Genomic DNA, 17,637 nt, shown 5'->3' on the forward strand with positions numbered 1-17,637 from the left:
CTGTGAATTTTAAAATTTTTAATAATGGACTGGAAACCTGCAAAAATTGAAAAACTGTAGTTTACTGCTTTTCAAAGCCACACGAGCTTATACACGGCTATTAACTAGGTTGTTATTATAATACATGTAAGAAAAATCCTGACTTGTAATAAGCTGAAAAATACTCCGGCACTGAGTCAATACATTTCTATAGTTTACCTTCCCACAGGTCAGTAATAAATGGAACAATGTCAGCTAACAAGACTAAGCAGAGTAATGAGATCATGTATGCCTCCTGCCTGACAGTAGTAACTGCTATGGAAACTATTTTTCACCTTCCTGGAAAAGAATAACAATTTTTTCTAGATTCTGATTTTATGTTCCATTTAGAAGACTGATTTAAAAGGAAAAATTGCTATGAAATAGCAGTGCTTTGAAATTAGCACTGAATGAGTTTGAGGGAAAGGCTGTCTTTGAAATCACATAAAATGTAAAATTTTAACAGGGTAAAATGCTAAGTTGCAAATTTAGAAAGGAGAAGTATTTCCTGGAAAGCAGAAACTCTACTTAAGTAATCAAATAAACAACCATACTTAAAGCAATACTACAGCTAAGAGGACAAACACAGCCCTTGCATGTATAGAAGAAAATCAGGTAGGTACACAAAGAGGGTATTTTCTCTTTGAATGTTTCAGCATAAAATCAGTAGAACAACATACACAGACATTTTTAAAAAACAGCTGTTAAAAAAAAAACCAAAACCAGAACTTAAGACTGATAAAAGAAGAATGATTTGACACCTGGAAAAAACACCTTACAGTGAAGTAAGGTTTGTAGCAGGAAGTAATAGCTTTTATTTAATTAACAGGCCAGTTCCCAGTGGGAGAACATTTTTCACAAGAGAACCTTGACCTTTCAGCCCACAACCTCAAAGAAACCACAAAATACCTTCAACAGCTGAGCCTGGGAACCAAAATTCAGAACTGCTGCATGCACTTGAAATCATGGACTCAATAAAATACTGGCTTTATGGCACATTTTAATCTTCCACTGCAGCTGACCTCCAACTCATTTATCAGTGTTCCACAGCTGATAATTTGCTCTCTTATTTTAGCTCAGAGGAATTCTTAACATTTTTATCTGCCCCTTTGGTCAGAGGGCAGGTGATCATGTAGGGCAATCACTTTTTTCTCCCAAATTCGCTCATTACCATATTAGCTTAAAATTAAGAGTTTCTCCCAATCTGTACTTAGCTTGAAGTTTGCTGATTCTGTTCAGACCAACAGAGGATCTGCATGCTTAAAATTTTATTTCTTCCAACTGTATCATTTGCCTAATATTAATTTCCCTTTATTAATTCTACCTTCAAACCTTGTCTCATTTACATCCTACAGTATGCCAGTACTTTATAGCAGGCTTCCAATGTATTAGTTTATCTAAAAGAAGCTTAAGTAATGACTGGATGATAGGCAAATATGAAACCATATGGCAATATAAATTTGATAATGGCAAGCTGCTCAATCTAGTAGGCAAAAGTATTAAAAAAGGCAACAGCGAAAGGCAAAAAGCTATCCAAATTCAGAAAAGAAAATTAGGTTCACCATTTCAGCAGTGATGACAGTTGACTGTTGGTAAAACATGCCTGAAGTATGGAGGCTTCTCCATCAAGTCTTTAAATCAAAATAGTTGGTAGCTCAAAAGAGAAACTGTAGGCACAATAAAGAAATTATCATTTGGGACCCTTCAATCTAATTACCCAGAAGTTCAGACAAGAATATAATGGTGCTTTCGGACCTTAAAATATAGGAATCTCTAAACAAAGCTCTGTTTGTGACCAGGCCAAATAACTGTATTGCAAAAAAAAAAAAAAAGAAAATGAACCTTAATGTGCAAGATTTGCAGAAATTTTTAAGGAAGAAATTCAAAAAGGCAGAGTTACCGAAGTTGTAAAGCTCATTGAAGGTAAGCAGGTAGCAAGCTTAAAAGAAAGAACAACTTTTTCACATGCTACTTAAATATGAAACTCCTTGCTATACAATCTTGTGGGACTAGAGGCGTAACTGGAGTTACAAAGAGATGACACAGACATGGATAACAGTTCTAGCACTGATGTATTCAAAATGGTAGTCCAGATGTAACTTGGATTTTGGAAGTCTCTGTTCTTGCTGTGTTTCATATATCCTTTCCCTAATAAAATTCCGGTTGTCTGCTGCTGAAGACACGATACAACCCTAGACAGACCTTCCATCCTATTTAGTATGGTGTAATGGCGGTCTTACAAGTGGACAAAATACATGGAAATTGGGAATGATGGAAATATACTTTTGTCTTCGAGTCCCCATTGGTGTCCTGAGTTCCCTCCTCTCTCCTTCTTGGATAGAACTATTCTTAAACTATTTGGGGATACATGTAACATATTGTTAGTTATACCAGCTTACAAAGTATGCATGAATACACAGTTGCTGGAAAAGGTGAGTTCTTTTATACATCCAGTTCCACAGATGAAGGCATATTCATAAAAAATACAAAAGACTAAAAAAAAAGATACAGCCTCTTTTTACCTATCTCTACTTCTTTTTTTGGGGGTGGCGGTGGAAGGCTACAAAAATAGTGTATTTTCATTCCCTTTAGTTCAATTTCCATTCAGAAGTCTGCATTTTCAGTTAGATTATTTCTAAAGACACTTTCTTTTCATGTGTACTCCATATCATCAGAAATACATAAATTGATAATGTGATTCTTCAAACTGAATTGTTAACAGATTATCAGCTCACTCATCACACCTGCAGTACTTGCTTTTGGAGCATTGTTTTTGGGGAACCTCAGGTACCACTGGTTAAACAAGACATTTCATGACAACTTAAGTTAGGCTTGAAGAAGCAGTGCCATAGGGCTGAAGAATTATCAGCAAATGAAGGTTAAACAATAATGCATCAAGTTTCAGTGAAGAGGTCCAAAGGAAGCTACAAAGGCTGCCGTTAGACGTGAAATCATTTTATGGTATGCACAGGAATGAAATCCACATATACTAACACTTCATCAAAATGTTAGAAAATAATATGAAAGACACTTCAGAAATTAGACATCTAAGTAGGAGCTTTCTACAGGGTTCTAGAAAAGGTCATAAATGAGAATGCCATTATTTTTTCTGCAAATTTATGGGCATTATTCCAGAAAGGAATGCATATAAGCAGAGAAAGCACAACATTAGTCAAGGCAGTGAATACTGAATGAGAAAAAAATAGTAAGTATAGAACCAACAGAATTCTGAGAAACAAACTTGGAATGTTGAAGGAAAGAATAATATGTATTTTAAATCTAGAGAATAAAACTTTGTGTTACACAGCTGCCACATGTATGGTTTATTAAATACTGAAATGCTAACATATTCAGAAAAATGCTAGAGAAACAGCTCTCAGAACTGTTATTAGAACCTACGACACGTAGAGAAAATGGTTCCGTAAAATAAGAGAAGAAATGAGAGGTGTAAGAAAAGAAAGTGAGATTGCATTATGTTCCTGGAACATCTTCTCATATGACAAGTGGGGCAAGAAAATGGTAGACAGTGGATAAATTGATTTAGGTGAGGCATATAAAGGAAGTTTGGAGATTTTATAGCACAAACCCTGCCAGAAGAAAGTAAGGAGTGCTGCATGGTGGTTTCACTTCCTCTGAGTGAAACCTCTTTTTGATATGAGCTGATCAGTCGTTTTAGGAGAACTTCAGAGTAGTGATGGAGTGCTCAAACTAACACAATGAAGTGCAGAGAGAATGTAAGAAAGACATTAACTTTCTTTTTTTCTTGATTGCTATTTATTACCTTCTACACTTCTCCAAAAATGCCAAAACCACTGGCTGTCAACAAGATATACTTAATATGAACAAGGGGAATAGTCCTTCATAAAGAACATAAGCATTGATCCATATTACAGACAGATGGAATACCAGAAATTCACTGGCTCCATAATTGTATCATACTAACTACATTAACTACCTTGTTTTAATTAAAAGTTCTTATTAACCTAACAAATAAGAATGATTAATTTTGCTCACATTCTATGTTATGTAGAAATAGTGATAATGACAAAAATATATGGATCTAATTTTGACATCAAATACATTATACAACTGTAATAAGTATTTAATTGCAAAATGATATAAACTCTAAGTTTATGATTTTGTCTAACTTGTCTCTTGCGAGGAGATAAGTCAAAGTGGTATAGAAGCTTTTTTGAAAGGTTACAGGACATACTACATATGGAGTGATATACAGAATGATTCCTGTCAGTAGAGACTTTGGACTACACAACCAGCTCCAAAGCTCTTGGGATAAAATATACACATACAAGTATAAGAGGTAAATGGCAGTGATAACTCACAACTCTGGTGCAGCTGAATCTACTGAAGTTTCTAGATGTTTTAAAATTTACTTCGTTTAAATGCTAAAAATACTTGAAAATATGTTATGAATTTTTACAGTATTATACAATATGATTACAGTATTAATACTAAACAGGGTTATATTATTTGTTCTTTCACCTCATCTACATAAATTTTTATAGCCATCTTGCTTTGAAAAAGTGCCTCTAGCCTTCTGGACAGTTATTAATTATCTCCCTGTTTTCAAAATTTATTCCTCTCTACAAACATTAATGATAATTTTTACCCAAATGAGCATTTCAGCTTTAAAGTAATTGAAAACTAAGCAGCTACTTAACTATGAAATCAGCTACTGATAAATTTTATGTTCACCACTTACATCATTAAAGGAGAGATTTTGAAATTATATTTTTTATGCGTAGAAATGAATAGTTACAAAGCATTAGAGTCTTAAGCTATATCAGGACTCATTCTTCAAGTACTTTTATTAATGATTCATGCCATGAAAATCTTCATTTTTGCCTCTGTGACCTTCTTCACAGAAGAAGAATTTCAAATTGTGGATGATTTTCTTCAGGTAACAGTTTGGGTATGTATGCTAACTCTCCTCTCAGAATGTTTCTCTTTTTCATGGTTTGGGTCATTATACGTTTTTCCCAGGCTTATAATATTTTTATAAGCAAAAGCATATTGTAGAGAAGTACAGAGGAGAGATTCTTCCTTCTGAAGAGCTATTATCCTTAACAGCCTCTTTCTAATTAGCTTTTAAAATTTTTTGCTTTCTTTAAGCTTTCTCAGAAAAAAACTTTGTTATAGAACAGCATGTTCATGAGTATACTCAGTAATCTTTTTTTCCAATAATAAGTAATGCATGGAAATTATTTAGTTGTTCACCAAGATTATAGGCTAGCTGAGGTTCCAGGTATTATTACTTAATGAAGAGCACTTTAAGATCAAAATCTCAGAATCTTTTGTCTGCAGGTGTCAAAAACAACTGTTTACGTTATTGATGCTTTTGAACTTTATAGAAAATTAATGTAACTTACATGTAAAGTTGAATTCTATCAGTAAGTCTTCCACTAATTCACTCAATGACTTAGCATGGTTACTAAAGCCAGCAGTTTTAAAAGCCAGCAGCTAAACTAAAAAACACTTGAAGGAAAGATTTACATTGACTGTAGGAGGCTCTGAATCAGTCTGCAAATGGCTGATTAGTAAAATGTGCTGAATACTCGCACTAATTGCTTAAGTCAACAACAGATGGAGGAGTTGGCATCCGTGGACATAAGGCCACTCCTTCACATATCCAACTTCAGACATGTAAGTATGAACATTTGAGCTCAAGCTTTGAGTCAAAGCTTTTCAATCAGTAAAAGAAGTCTTAAGGAAACCCCATTCTGACACGTTATGGTGAAAATGCTATTTAATTACTCATACATCAGCTGTGTCACAGACAACCACACATACAAACAGCCGCCGAACATGCCCTTTCAGCAAGTCTGCTCCCCTGGCAGTCCCAGCCTTCCCTTCCTGCTGTGCTTCAGCCTCTCCACACCCAGCTTCCAGCACTGGCCCCCTTCCTGATCAGCAACCGCCTTCGTTCCCAAAGCAGCCCCTTCACGCCTACCCAAGATCCCAGCCTCCTTACCCAGCAATCTTAAACTATACTCCTGTTCAGTCTTCTCCCCAAGTATCTCCCAGCCTCCCAACAGCCAAATTTTATGTCCTGTTCCATACCTGAGAACAGGAGGGCCATGCCAATGAGAAAAAGGTCACCAGGATTTTCAGTATAAGAAAACAATTTACTTCATTTTTGGAAAGAGCAGAACTACTTGGGGTGAAATTTTCCTTCTCTCTCATACACATGTGGACGCACACAAATATACAAAAGTCCTGCGAAAGAAAATAATGTTTTGCCCCAGTGAATTCAAATGATACTAGAAAGATTATGTCTGGAAAAGATATTAATAACTGAAACCATTCATCAAGAAAATTTGGGATTGGAAGATGGGGAAGGGGAGCTGGACCTGGAAGCTTGGATAGTGTTTGGACTATCTGTGAAAGAGAAATGTTAGGTAAGATGAATAGGTGCACTGCCAGCTCTGCCTGTGAGGTAGAGAAACATATGCAAAATCGTCATAGAAGAACAGGTAGCTCCAGTGTTTGAATATTAGAAAGTAGCAAATGAGTTAATATTTCCCAAGAACATGATTAACGCTTTAGTGATAATTTAGAAACAAACACCCGGCAGGAGTATTTAGAAGTGCAAATCGAGGACATACTTATCACTAAAATATTCTGAGTATAACAGCATTTTTTTCATTTAACTTCTAGTTGCATTAAAACCTATTTAACAGTAATGGAATATTTAAAGTTAAGTTTTTCTCTTCTTTTTCTTGTGTGCTATAGTACAACAAAACAAATGAGTTTGCTAGTGCTACATTTGAGTGCTTTGAAGAAACTGATACTATTTAGTGCCAGCTAATAAAAGAGTAACTGCACGTACAGTACAAATAACAAGGTAAGTATTATGTTGCCTTAATGCATAAGTAAAGAATCCATTTCTGACCATTTTCCACATAGACCATTTGCCTAATGAAATCAGCCTTCCTTCCTCTTCAAAGTACTGCTTTGTATTACCATGGCTGGATGAAAACAGCCTTTTCACTGACTCAAACCACTCTCTCTCATTACCACAATGTTCAAGCTAGTGCAAAGCAAATTCAGTCATACAGCCAGCCTGATGCTGAAATAAAAAAATCCCATTTGATTATCTGAGTGAAAGGTTCCACAACTGAACTTTGTGCAGTAGGCAAAATTGTATTAAACTCCTCATATGCTGAATTCAGCAGGGATACTCAGCGTGCAGTTTGCTTGCATGCACCCATTGAAGGCAGAAAAAACAAGGCTCCAAGACATAAACAAGCTCAGGAGAAGCATTCCAGCACAAATTTTGCCCATAATCTCACTGATGGTACGTGTATAACTATTGGGAAATCCTTACACTAGGATGGAGGGGCTACATTCTGACCTTTTTGGGCATCTGCAATCTGAAAGCAATGGCATTACAGCAATTTAATAGAGATTAATAAATGTCTTTGATCCCAGTATTAGTATCTGACAGTCCATGTGCAAAATTACACAGCTTTTCTCAAGTGTTTTTAGTGGACGTATTTCCTTTCTTAATTTTAAAATTAACAAACCTTCCCAGTCAGCTTTGAAAGATCATCTCCTCCCATTATCTGCATATCTTGCATAGACTGATCGTTCTGAAAGAAGAAAGACAAAACTTTGAAATTGGCTATAACTGTATAAAATAAAAGTATAAACATGTTAACTTTTTTTGGATCTTTCACAGTCTTGGTTACCAATATTTTCTAACGCTCGCTAGTATTGTTGTATGACAAAACCAGACTCTCGCTTGTTCCTGTGGCTTCTATCATCTCCTGGTTGCATTTAAGCTAACAGCAAGCTCCAGGCTTTACTGAACTAGAAAAAGTTGCATCTTTCTTTTTAAAATGAATAATGTTCCCTTGCTTGCTATTTCTTAATATGACAAGTGTTGAGTAACATCTTTGTCCCTTTCACAACGGGAGGACAGGAGCATCTCAACACTTGACCAAACACCTGTAAGCACATTCTTTTTTTGGAACAGTCTTTAGAAACACAGGCAAAATGTGTTCACATCTGTCACTCACACAGAGAACTCAGCTATTTTTGAAGAAATTCACTCAGTATTTCTTTCAGGGGAAAAAAGTTTTGCAAAAATTATCACTTTTTATCAAGAATAGTTTCAGTGTGCCACACAGTTTCAAGAGTTTTGGTTTTGCTTCTTCAACTAACTCAAAGATAAAATCCTTGAGGTCAATTTCGTAAAATAAAATACTGCCAATCAGGTCGAACTAAATGCAACAGAATAGTATGCTTTGATTTTCCTATTATAAAAGGTATTTTTTTGAAAAAAACAGTAATTTTAATAATAATAGCTGCAGTACCACAACGTGACACTGTAGTTTACTGGTAACATCAGGAAGCTTCATCATGACAAACCACTGACAAAAATGCAATACTTGAATACTTTGCTTTTATTTCATAAATCCAGTACTCTGAAGTCAAATGTTTTTCCACAAATAAATAACAGGACAGCAGGACTTATGAGGTAGGTGAGTATATACTGGGCTAAGGGGGTTATAGCTCTTCTTCCTCCTTTCAAAAAGCAGCACCAGCAGAGGTAGCACGCACGCGCCTGCCATGCGGCACGGTTACAGCTGCGCACCTGTGCAGATGGAAACTGCATCTGCCCACGCTCGCAGCCCAGGTGGCAGAAGTCCAGGGACTTCCAGGGCGCCTTTGCGGCCACTTGATCACAAGCAATCTGACAACCCCAGGAACTATTCGTGGTCCCCATGGGAATGGATTGTCTAAATTAATACAGCCTTCCTGAGTAGCTGTAAGCAAAGGTTGCAGAATTGCCCAGATGACAATTTTTCCAGGTTTGCATACTGCAGACCCACCAAAAGGCTCCTCTTTTACTCAGACTCCACTCCCCCAAAAACTCTCACACCACAGCTTTGTAAGAGCTCCTTAGCAGTGATTGCCTTAAAAGACAGTTTTTAGACCTGCCTTCACTTTTTCTGCACCGGATCTAGGAGCTTTAGATCCTTTTCATGCTGCTCTTACTCGTTTCCTGGGAAACAGAGCTAGAGCAGGAATGAAAGTTACATCCCATATGTTTTCTAATATAAGTTTCAACATTTCTCTTAGTTTTGTAAAGAAAAACAGGAAGGAAAAAAAAAAACAAAGCAAGCAACTGATTTCCTCAGAAGATTATTTTAAAACTAAATAAGTGGAGATAGAGAAGATTTTAGGTTCAGGCTTAAAAGCATAAGCCTTTTGTTGTAAAGCAAGACAGGTCACTCTTCAAAAGTCAGGGACATATTCAGGTCAAGGCTATTATAAGACTATAAAAAGCAGATAGTTTCTAATATTTACCACGGCATGTGTAACCAAGGCAGTGACAAAATATTTTTTCATTTCCAAATGAGAAAGTCTGGAATTTCATTAACAACCAACACACAAGAATTACTGAAGAGGCAGTCTGCCCTTAGTTGCTAGTTGAAAAAGAGAAGGGAAAAAAGAGATAACAGTGAGGTGCAGCGACTAATGAATTTATTTATTTTTAACTAAAAAAAATCTCTTTCAGCAGTCTTCGCAGCAGCACTGTTTCCTTTGCATTTGGTATTTCTGGCTCCAGCTGAAAAGAAGATGCTGAAATAGCATCTTCCTCGCTGGCAAGCAGTTAAGCAAACACAAAAGCCATTGAGAGCCGGGGGATCACAGCATCCCGTCAATCTGCGTATTCACACATTGGCTGTTGTTACACAACTGCACACAATTATGAAAATCCTCGTGTTCTGACTGGAGAATGATTGCTGTCAGAGGACAGGGCTGAGTATTCACTGTGCCAAAAAACCATATAGGCTGCACATCACCCTCCAGCCAAGGTGCTTTCAAGAAATTTAAAGAAATTACTTGCATCACACAGTAGAGCAATTCTCTTGCAAAAAAAATTTCAGATCATTGATTTTAATGCCATTTATAATTATCTCTACATTCATCAATTAACTCATATTGTAAAATACATATCTGCCAAACAGCAAGACTCAATACCACGATGTCACATTACAGTAATCATAATGTTTGTATAGATAATGTGCACACTATGGTTGCCATAGGAACCTCTCAATGTTTTTTTCTGAGTTCTCAGTTTATAATCTCAAAATAACATTGCACTAAACGTTAAGTATAAAGTACAATAAATGGCAGGAAAGAAAAAAAATCTGTTTCATTTAGTACCAATTACTGTCAATTCAGAACTGTTTGTTTAATTTTCAAGGTCTCAAGTCATTCAGAGCTCCTTTTTTCCTTTGGGAGTTGTTCCATACCTTGACAAAACTCATATGATTGGGTCTCTAGGACTTCTTATAAATGCAGAGACATGAATTAAAGGTTCACTTTCCATCACCCAAAGCTCCTCAATACCTGCTTTCTAACATCCCTAAGCCCTATCAACACAATATTTTCTGTTAAATGCTTGACACTAAATATAATGTCCCAGATAGAGACATATCAAAATCACACTATGTTTTGGTTAATGCAACACAAATTGCAGCTGTTTCTAACAAGACCTGATGCATTGTGTCGCATCCCTACACCTCATCCCAAGCTATATTTAATACTGCATTTCTGATTTTTTCCTGTGTTTAATAAATCTGCATTTTCCAGGATAAATCTCATTTTCTTTGTTTTTACTTGCTTTCTTACTTTTTACTTGCTTTTTCACCTGTTCATCTTTGTTTTATAATTTTATTTCATTCAGACCGTGTCAATATACATCTTCAGATCCTGTGAATGCTTGATGAATGAAAGCAAGAATGTTGCTATTTCCACCTCCATTTTTCATGGCATGCAAAATAAAACTTTGACTTTCTATGTTGATTGGAAGTATAGATATTTAAATTCCATCTATATTAAGTCATGTCTTTTGAACTGGGTGGGGCACAGAATTATTACATCTCTTTTACATCTCCTGAGGTCAACACTTGGACATAGTTCAAGTTACAAGTGAAATGAGTTGGGTGGTCTCAGGAAAATTTATTATAAACAGCATTGCTCATCTGAAAATTGCACCAAACTGTGAACATCTGTTACTCCTCTAAAGAAACAGAATCTGGAGTACATTAATACTGGGCTCAGTGAAACAAAGATTCTTTAATCATGGCAAAAAAAGTAGCTCTAACCTAACAGTTTAAATGCATAACTAAATTATGAAATATGAACAACACCAGGTCAATATCATACACCTAGTTACTACAGTCTGCAGAGTTCACATGGAATTTCTTCGAAAAAATGTGATTACCTTTTTCTCCCAAAATTCATCGGGGAAACTCTTAACAAAGAAGGATGTGACCATCAGGCCTGTTCTACTTTGCTTTCTGCCACTTGGGCGATACAGCAGATCCACCAACCTGAGGATTCCCATGAGGACAGCTCTCTCACTTCACACCATCATCCCATCTCCTACAACTGGGTTTTCCAGGAAGGTTTTGACCAAAAAGAAGTGATCACTTTCAGTTGTCCCTTGGAACCTCAAGCCGTTGAACATAGAGCATCTCTAAAGCTTCCCTTATCCTTCCGTACTAGCTAAGTGAAATGGTTAGGACAGAATTATTGCCTGAAAGGTTTCTCACTTATACCCACAATTGGCAGAGTTTGAAAAGCAAGAGTAACAACAGGTTTGGTGCGACATGTCCACTAAAGCAGAGTAGAGTTCAGTCTCCACATTTACTTTGGCCTCACCTTTTTATTTTCCGTTAAGACTGTCATTAACTGCGCATGATCTGTGCTGCTTCTGTTCTCAGAGGGTGACACCCATGACCTTGAAATGTCTTCATTAAAGACAGGATTACTCTGTTCCTAATTTAGGTATCTGAAAGTTAAGACATCTAAATCTATGCACCCTGGACTCCCTTCATAATCAATGGAGAAAACAAGATAGATCACATAAATCATCTATTTCACCATATGGGAAATCTACAGCAAATAACTTACACCTAGACATCTAACTGTGAGAAATCTGAAGTTAGGTGAGATGTATCCCAGCTTAAGAGATGAGATCAATATTTTCTTCCTAAAAACCTCACTGAGCACTCAGAAAGAAATTATTTTCAATTGCATTTACCACAGGCACATAAGAAGCAACGATCTTGATTATCTTCCATTAATAACATCCTGAACTATCCACTCAGGCTCTGTCTCATACAAACGTTTAACACAATTCTCTGTGGTACCGCTCCAGGATAATTTGTTTGCATGTTTACTCAAAGGTTTCATTTTAATCTAGGTGAAATACATTTGAGGAGAGATTTCAAAAGATACAACCAATCTAATATTTCTTCCAACTTATGTGACGAAAAAAATATTAGCAACCAGTCTTTGCAGATTTTTTACAAAAACATTACACTGGATGATTAATAGGGCTGTACACTCTAAACTGCTTGAAGCAGAAATATAAAATTACCTATAGGGTCTACCCATTGAATAATGAAAACAATCGGATTTCATGTGTGTGGGGTTCATGGTCATCAAGAATGGAGTCTCAACGAACCCCAATAAAAAAATAACTTGCATGTGATACTGGAGGAAGGATAGCAACTGGGTAGGCTACACTAACAGTAACTTTGAAGGTGATCTGAACAGCTACATTTTGAATGGCACTGAGTGAACAAGGTGGATGGCATTAAAGTCAAAGGGGAGAAGACATTTACCAAGGTAATGAATGATGAGGATTTGAACAAAATTCTTGGTAGTTCATACAGTAAAGAAAAGTTGAGACTTTGAAACATCACATGGACACAACTGACTTATGAAATGGATATATTTTTTCAGAGATATGGCTACAATACACTGCTGCAACAGAAATTGAAAATGACAGAAAACCCAAGCAGAAGTGTATACTCTGGCATACAAATTAACACATATTACAGATATGTTTTTCAGTTAAGAAAAATCATAATGCTCAGATGTAAACAGAGCAGATATGACAAGAAATTAATTTCCAGTTAATATCTTTCAAAAATGAAAGGACAAAAGCAACGTCTCTCACACAACTTTGAAATAGAAAATTATCACTTCTGTGTGACTTAGCTGCAGCAAACTTATTCATAATATAACCAAGCTTTCTGCACTTAAAAAATAGCATTGCCAAAATTAATTGCAGGTGTTGGCAGAGTTTCAATAGATGTATCTGCAATTATAAAGACTTCTGCTTTGAAATTATATACTGTTTGATAATTATGATACCTTTTGCTACATGACCATGCTCTACCATTTCAGTCATGAACATAATAATTAAAATGAAAATTTTGATGTTCCAGTTTGGATGCTAACACCCTAGTATGAAACTTAATTGCTTTGCAGCCTACCTCCTGAGAAGTATTTCAATATATGAATATGTTGGTCGGGGAAGTGTCAGGATGGCATCTACATCATCTGTTCGCCTATTTTGACTACTAGGTAAAGTCAAACTTATATATAAAATATAGGCTACGAAATTAGCCTCATATCAGCAGAAGTAAGAAGAACATTGGTGGAGGGGTAATACATAAGATGCTGTACTTACAAGCAACATACACTTGAACTGATACCATTTGGGGCTGCTTCTCTAAAAAACAACAGCTAAGACCAAAGGACCTCAAGAGTGTAGATCAGAACACGGACTGCCATGGTTTTCATGGCAGGCAACTAGAAGGACTATCCTTAAGTAGCAACATTCAGAGGATAACTAGTACGTACTGTTAAGCTGAAGACTTGTGCAAATGAGTGGGAATGATACGGATCGCTTCCCAGTAAAGACTGGAAAGCATGCCTTCCCTTCCCCAGAATCAAATGTATACCAAAGGGCAGACTGCAACCTCCAGGGCACACCCACATTCAAAATAATCAAGTGCCAGGTCACTGATATATTTGTAGGAGGTGCTCTGAATACCTTGCAAACAAGCCAACAATGCTGAACCAACTGGAAATCAAATACAGTAAACTGGCATACACCCACTATCAGAACATCACCTATCCCACAGTGACAGTAAAAGTACATTTGCACTGAAGCACTGACAGTTTCGTGTATCTCTGGTAGCTTTAAAGCTGCCTTCCTCAGCTGCTTGGTAACCACACCACTGACTGCTGCACTGAGATCTGTCTTATTGCTTTTGCCAGGATAACCTGCAATAGTAAATTTTAAACTGGTATAGGTATATCTATCAGAGCTCTAGTTACTACAGTGTAAGACATACTTTACTTCTCTATGGTTAGATCTACAATATAACTAATTTGAAGATTTAACTTTTTTTTTTTCTTTTTATTCCTTGTTGTTATCCCTGAACTAAAAGCTCCATCACACAGGTTTGGAAGTGCTTCAAATTCAGGCTAGTCTATCCAGTTCCAGGGAAGGCTAGAGTTCTGCAATGAGGAAGTTGGCTTTGGACAGAGAAAGACAAACAACGAACTTACTGACAGCAAGGTACTCCTTATCAGCTGACCTGTGGTAACACATGTGTTTGTTTCTTCCCTGCTGTAAAAGCAAGGCAGATCATTCAGCTTAAACAACTCTCAGGGCAACAGTAAGTTATTAAACTTCATAAATTGGATTGTTTACAATCATCTGTTCACACATTCAGTAATTTCTTGTGTGCCAGGACTCCTGCATGCCTTCTCTGTATTTAACCCAAAGAAGGTAAGGTATCTTAAAATAGATACTGGAAAATTCATGCCCTATAGGAGTTGCTTCCATGGAGATTCTCTGGTATCTAATGAAGCATAAACTGCCACTGAAGCTTTTCCCTTCCCAGTCAAGGCATTTGGAATTGGTCGCTTGTGTGTACTCTCAGACATCAAAAAAGGTGAACTCACATGCAATGTTAATGCAGTTAACACGGGTTAATACAGATTATACCTGCAACTAAGAACATATTTGCTAGGGGCAAATATTAAAAGCTGTAAATTCTTTACACTCTTTTATTTTGCTGGAAGCATATGTTCAACACTGTATTTCTACCTATTAATAAGTTCTGTAGATATACAGAATAAAGATATTTCAAATATTTTCAAATAAAGAAAATTTTCTAAAAACATGACTGCATACGTGATCTACCACTGTAGTTTTATTGTGGGTAAAACTTCCCTTAAAATTTCTAAACAATGATTCAGTTTTATGAAAATATGATTTCAGTTTTATTGGCATAAATATGAAGTAACTCTACAAGAAAAGGGCCAAACTGTTCTAAATTGCAGAAGAATTTAGACCAGTTAACTTGGCTAATAAGGATTATAGACAATAAATTATTTCATATTTTCCTTTCTGGTTTAGCAATTAAGTTTTATCTATTTTCTTGGTATTGGTTCGATGGGTTATTTTAGTTAAGAATGAGGCAGTAAGATTGCAGCACACATATAACCATGTGGCACAAACAGCACCTGTACACTTGAAAAGATCAGCAAGAACTGAAATCAAGAATATGTGATACCAAATGTTTTGAATGGTATATAAATCAGAAACACAATATATCCTCAAAACTCAGGTTAGTTTCCACAGAGTGTAGTCTGAGTTCTCCTTGTTCTATACCTTCTTTTTATTCTGTAAAATAATATTTAAAACACAGAAATAAAATCTGCGTATGTTTCAGGATGAGAAAAGGTACTAACAATTTCATAGGGCTATTCAGTTGTGTGAGGTGAGGTTCAGACCACATACTTTGCCTGCAGAGATGGGAGTCAAAACAAAATTTAAAACTTACAGGCAAAAGAACAATTTAGGAAGTGTACTCTCCAGAACTGCCATAATCCTACTCAGGTACTAATTTCGGACTGCCAGGAGGCATTACTAAGAGTGTCCACCTTTTGTGATAGTAATGTAACACAAGCCCACACTCTTGGAATAGGAGACTTGGGCTTCTTTTCTTTCTCAGCTCTCAGAAGACCACTAAAGAGTGTAGAGAAAATCTTCCTCCTGTTACTATGCTATGGTAATGCAAAACCATAAAGGACATCCAGCGAGCTATGGCCAACTATACTGGACTCAGCTAGGAAAAGGTCAGTTTGTGTTCAAGTCCATGTTAACTGGAGTATCTGTCTTTTACCCAATTATTGTTTAACATTAAATGCATGAACATTACAGCAGCAGAAGTAGAAGCCATGTTTCCCAGCACCAACAGAGGGTCTCAGCATGCCAGTGGGGACACTACTAGATCCATATGTACCATCTTACCCCATTTTTTTAATTGTGTTGTAAAGTAATGAACAACAGTAAATGAACATTGTGAAAAATCATATAGTGAATTTGTAGCTCCGTATTAAAAACCCTGTCCTTTGGGGGGTTTTGCAAGTACAAGAGAAAACAGCTTTCTCTAGACTAAGCACAAAGTACTAACCTTCTGACCCTGAATATCAGCAGTTCCTAGAATTTGGTGATAAAAGGAAGGTAGGAGAAGAATCTTCAAATTTGTCAAATAGCCACAGGCCGAGAAAACAGATAGATAGGTGTAAGCAAATTCACAAAAGATGAGACTGATAAAAACCTCAAATGCTTAGTCCCTTCCAGCAATCTGGAGTCTGGTGTATCATTGACTCCCACAACTCAGTAGCGCTCTCTTTCATACCACAATGTTTAGTCCCTTGGCTAGTGACAACTTAGAAACTTTTGACAACACACATATCCTTTGTGAGTTTTCTTGCAAGGTTATTTTATAGTATCCCTTCTCTATTTAAATATTCTAACTTCTGTCTATCGTATTTGTCACACAGATAAGCACTGCAATAACACAGTACTTGTTATTGCTATATTCCTTTAAAGTAACCTTTTTGTTTTATGCCTTACAGCACCCCTGGGGTGTGGCACTGCATGAACATCGCACATGCTATGATTTGTTTCAAGAAACAGCATTTAAGAGATGCCAGTAAAAGAGAGTCATAGAATTCCTTGGGAAAATTTGAACCCTCCGGCTTCTTTTAATTAATTTTGCCCCATTTCAGATCTTAATATAAAAAACCACAGACTAAATGGCATTATTAGCATCCAAATAAGTAATCAAGGTGATATTTTTCCAATGCATAAACATGTCACGGTACTTTCAAACTCGTCAGATCTTATTTGTACAACAGGATTAGCAACCATTATGTTCTGGACCTTTCTTATATGCAAAAGCCTATCTCCCTGTCACTGTAAAAAATCTGTGAAGCAGACTGAAAATACAGACTATAGTCTCTCCTAATGATGACATATAACATTGCTGCAAATGTCACGATTTAGTAGTAGCTTGCTGTATTTTTGGCGGAATATGAAACAAAATATTTTACTAAGACTAAACTTCAACTTTTTAGGCTTTGTAACAAACCACTGCTTTACAACAAATATTGTATCCAGGGGAACTTTAGAATCTAACTCTTTGAAAAGATGACCTCTTGAATGCTTTTAATGAAATCCCCTGATGCTTTGAATCTGTTCTAAAACGGACCGATTTTAAAAACATCCACAGTCTCAAATGTTAAGATGTTCCGGAAGCCTGGATTGCTTAAAAATACCAAAGATTTAAGCTCACAAAAAAAAAAACCTAAAAAAAACTTAAGAAAAATGAACTTTAGATCTAAAACTCGATTTACACATAGTAGCTGTACCCTCTGTAACATACTGTAATCTAAAACATTTATTTCAAATTTGAAAACATT

General features: G+C 36.3%; 1 protein-coding gene across 2 annotated transcripts in view; it reads right to left on the reverse strand.

Annotated features, from left to right (window-relative positions):
- PRTFDC1 (phosphoribosyl transferase domain containing 1) overlaps positions 1 to 17,637 on the reverse strand; it is a 47,003-nt gene that overhangs the window by 13,719 nt on the left and 15,647 nt on the right. For both annotated transcript variants that reach the window (XM_075140802.1, XM_075140801.1), the window contains exon 4: positions 7,563 to 7,628. In XM_075140802.1, the coding sequence (XP_074996903.1) occupies positions 7,563 to 7,628 (66 nt within the window). The remainder of the gene's footprint in view (positions 1 to 7,562; positions 7,629 to 17,637) is intronic.

The sequence above is a fragment of the Calonectris borealis genome, chromosome 2 (assembly GCF_964195595.1).
Source record: "Calonectris borealis chromosome 2, bCalBor7.hap1.2, whole genome shotgun sequence".
NCBI classification, from domain to species: domain Eukaryota; kingdom Metazoa; phylum Chordata; class Aves; order Procellariiformes; family Procellariidae; genus Calonectris; species Calonectris borealis.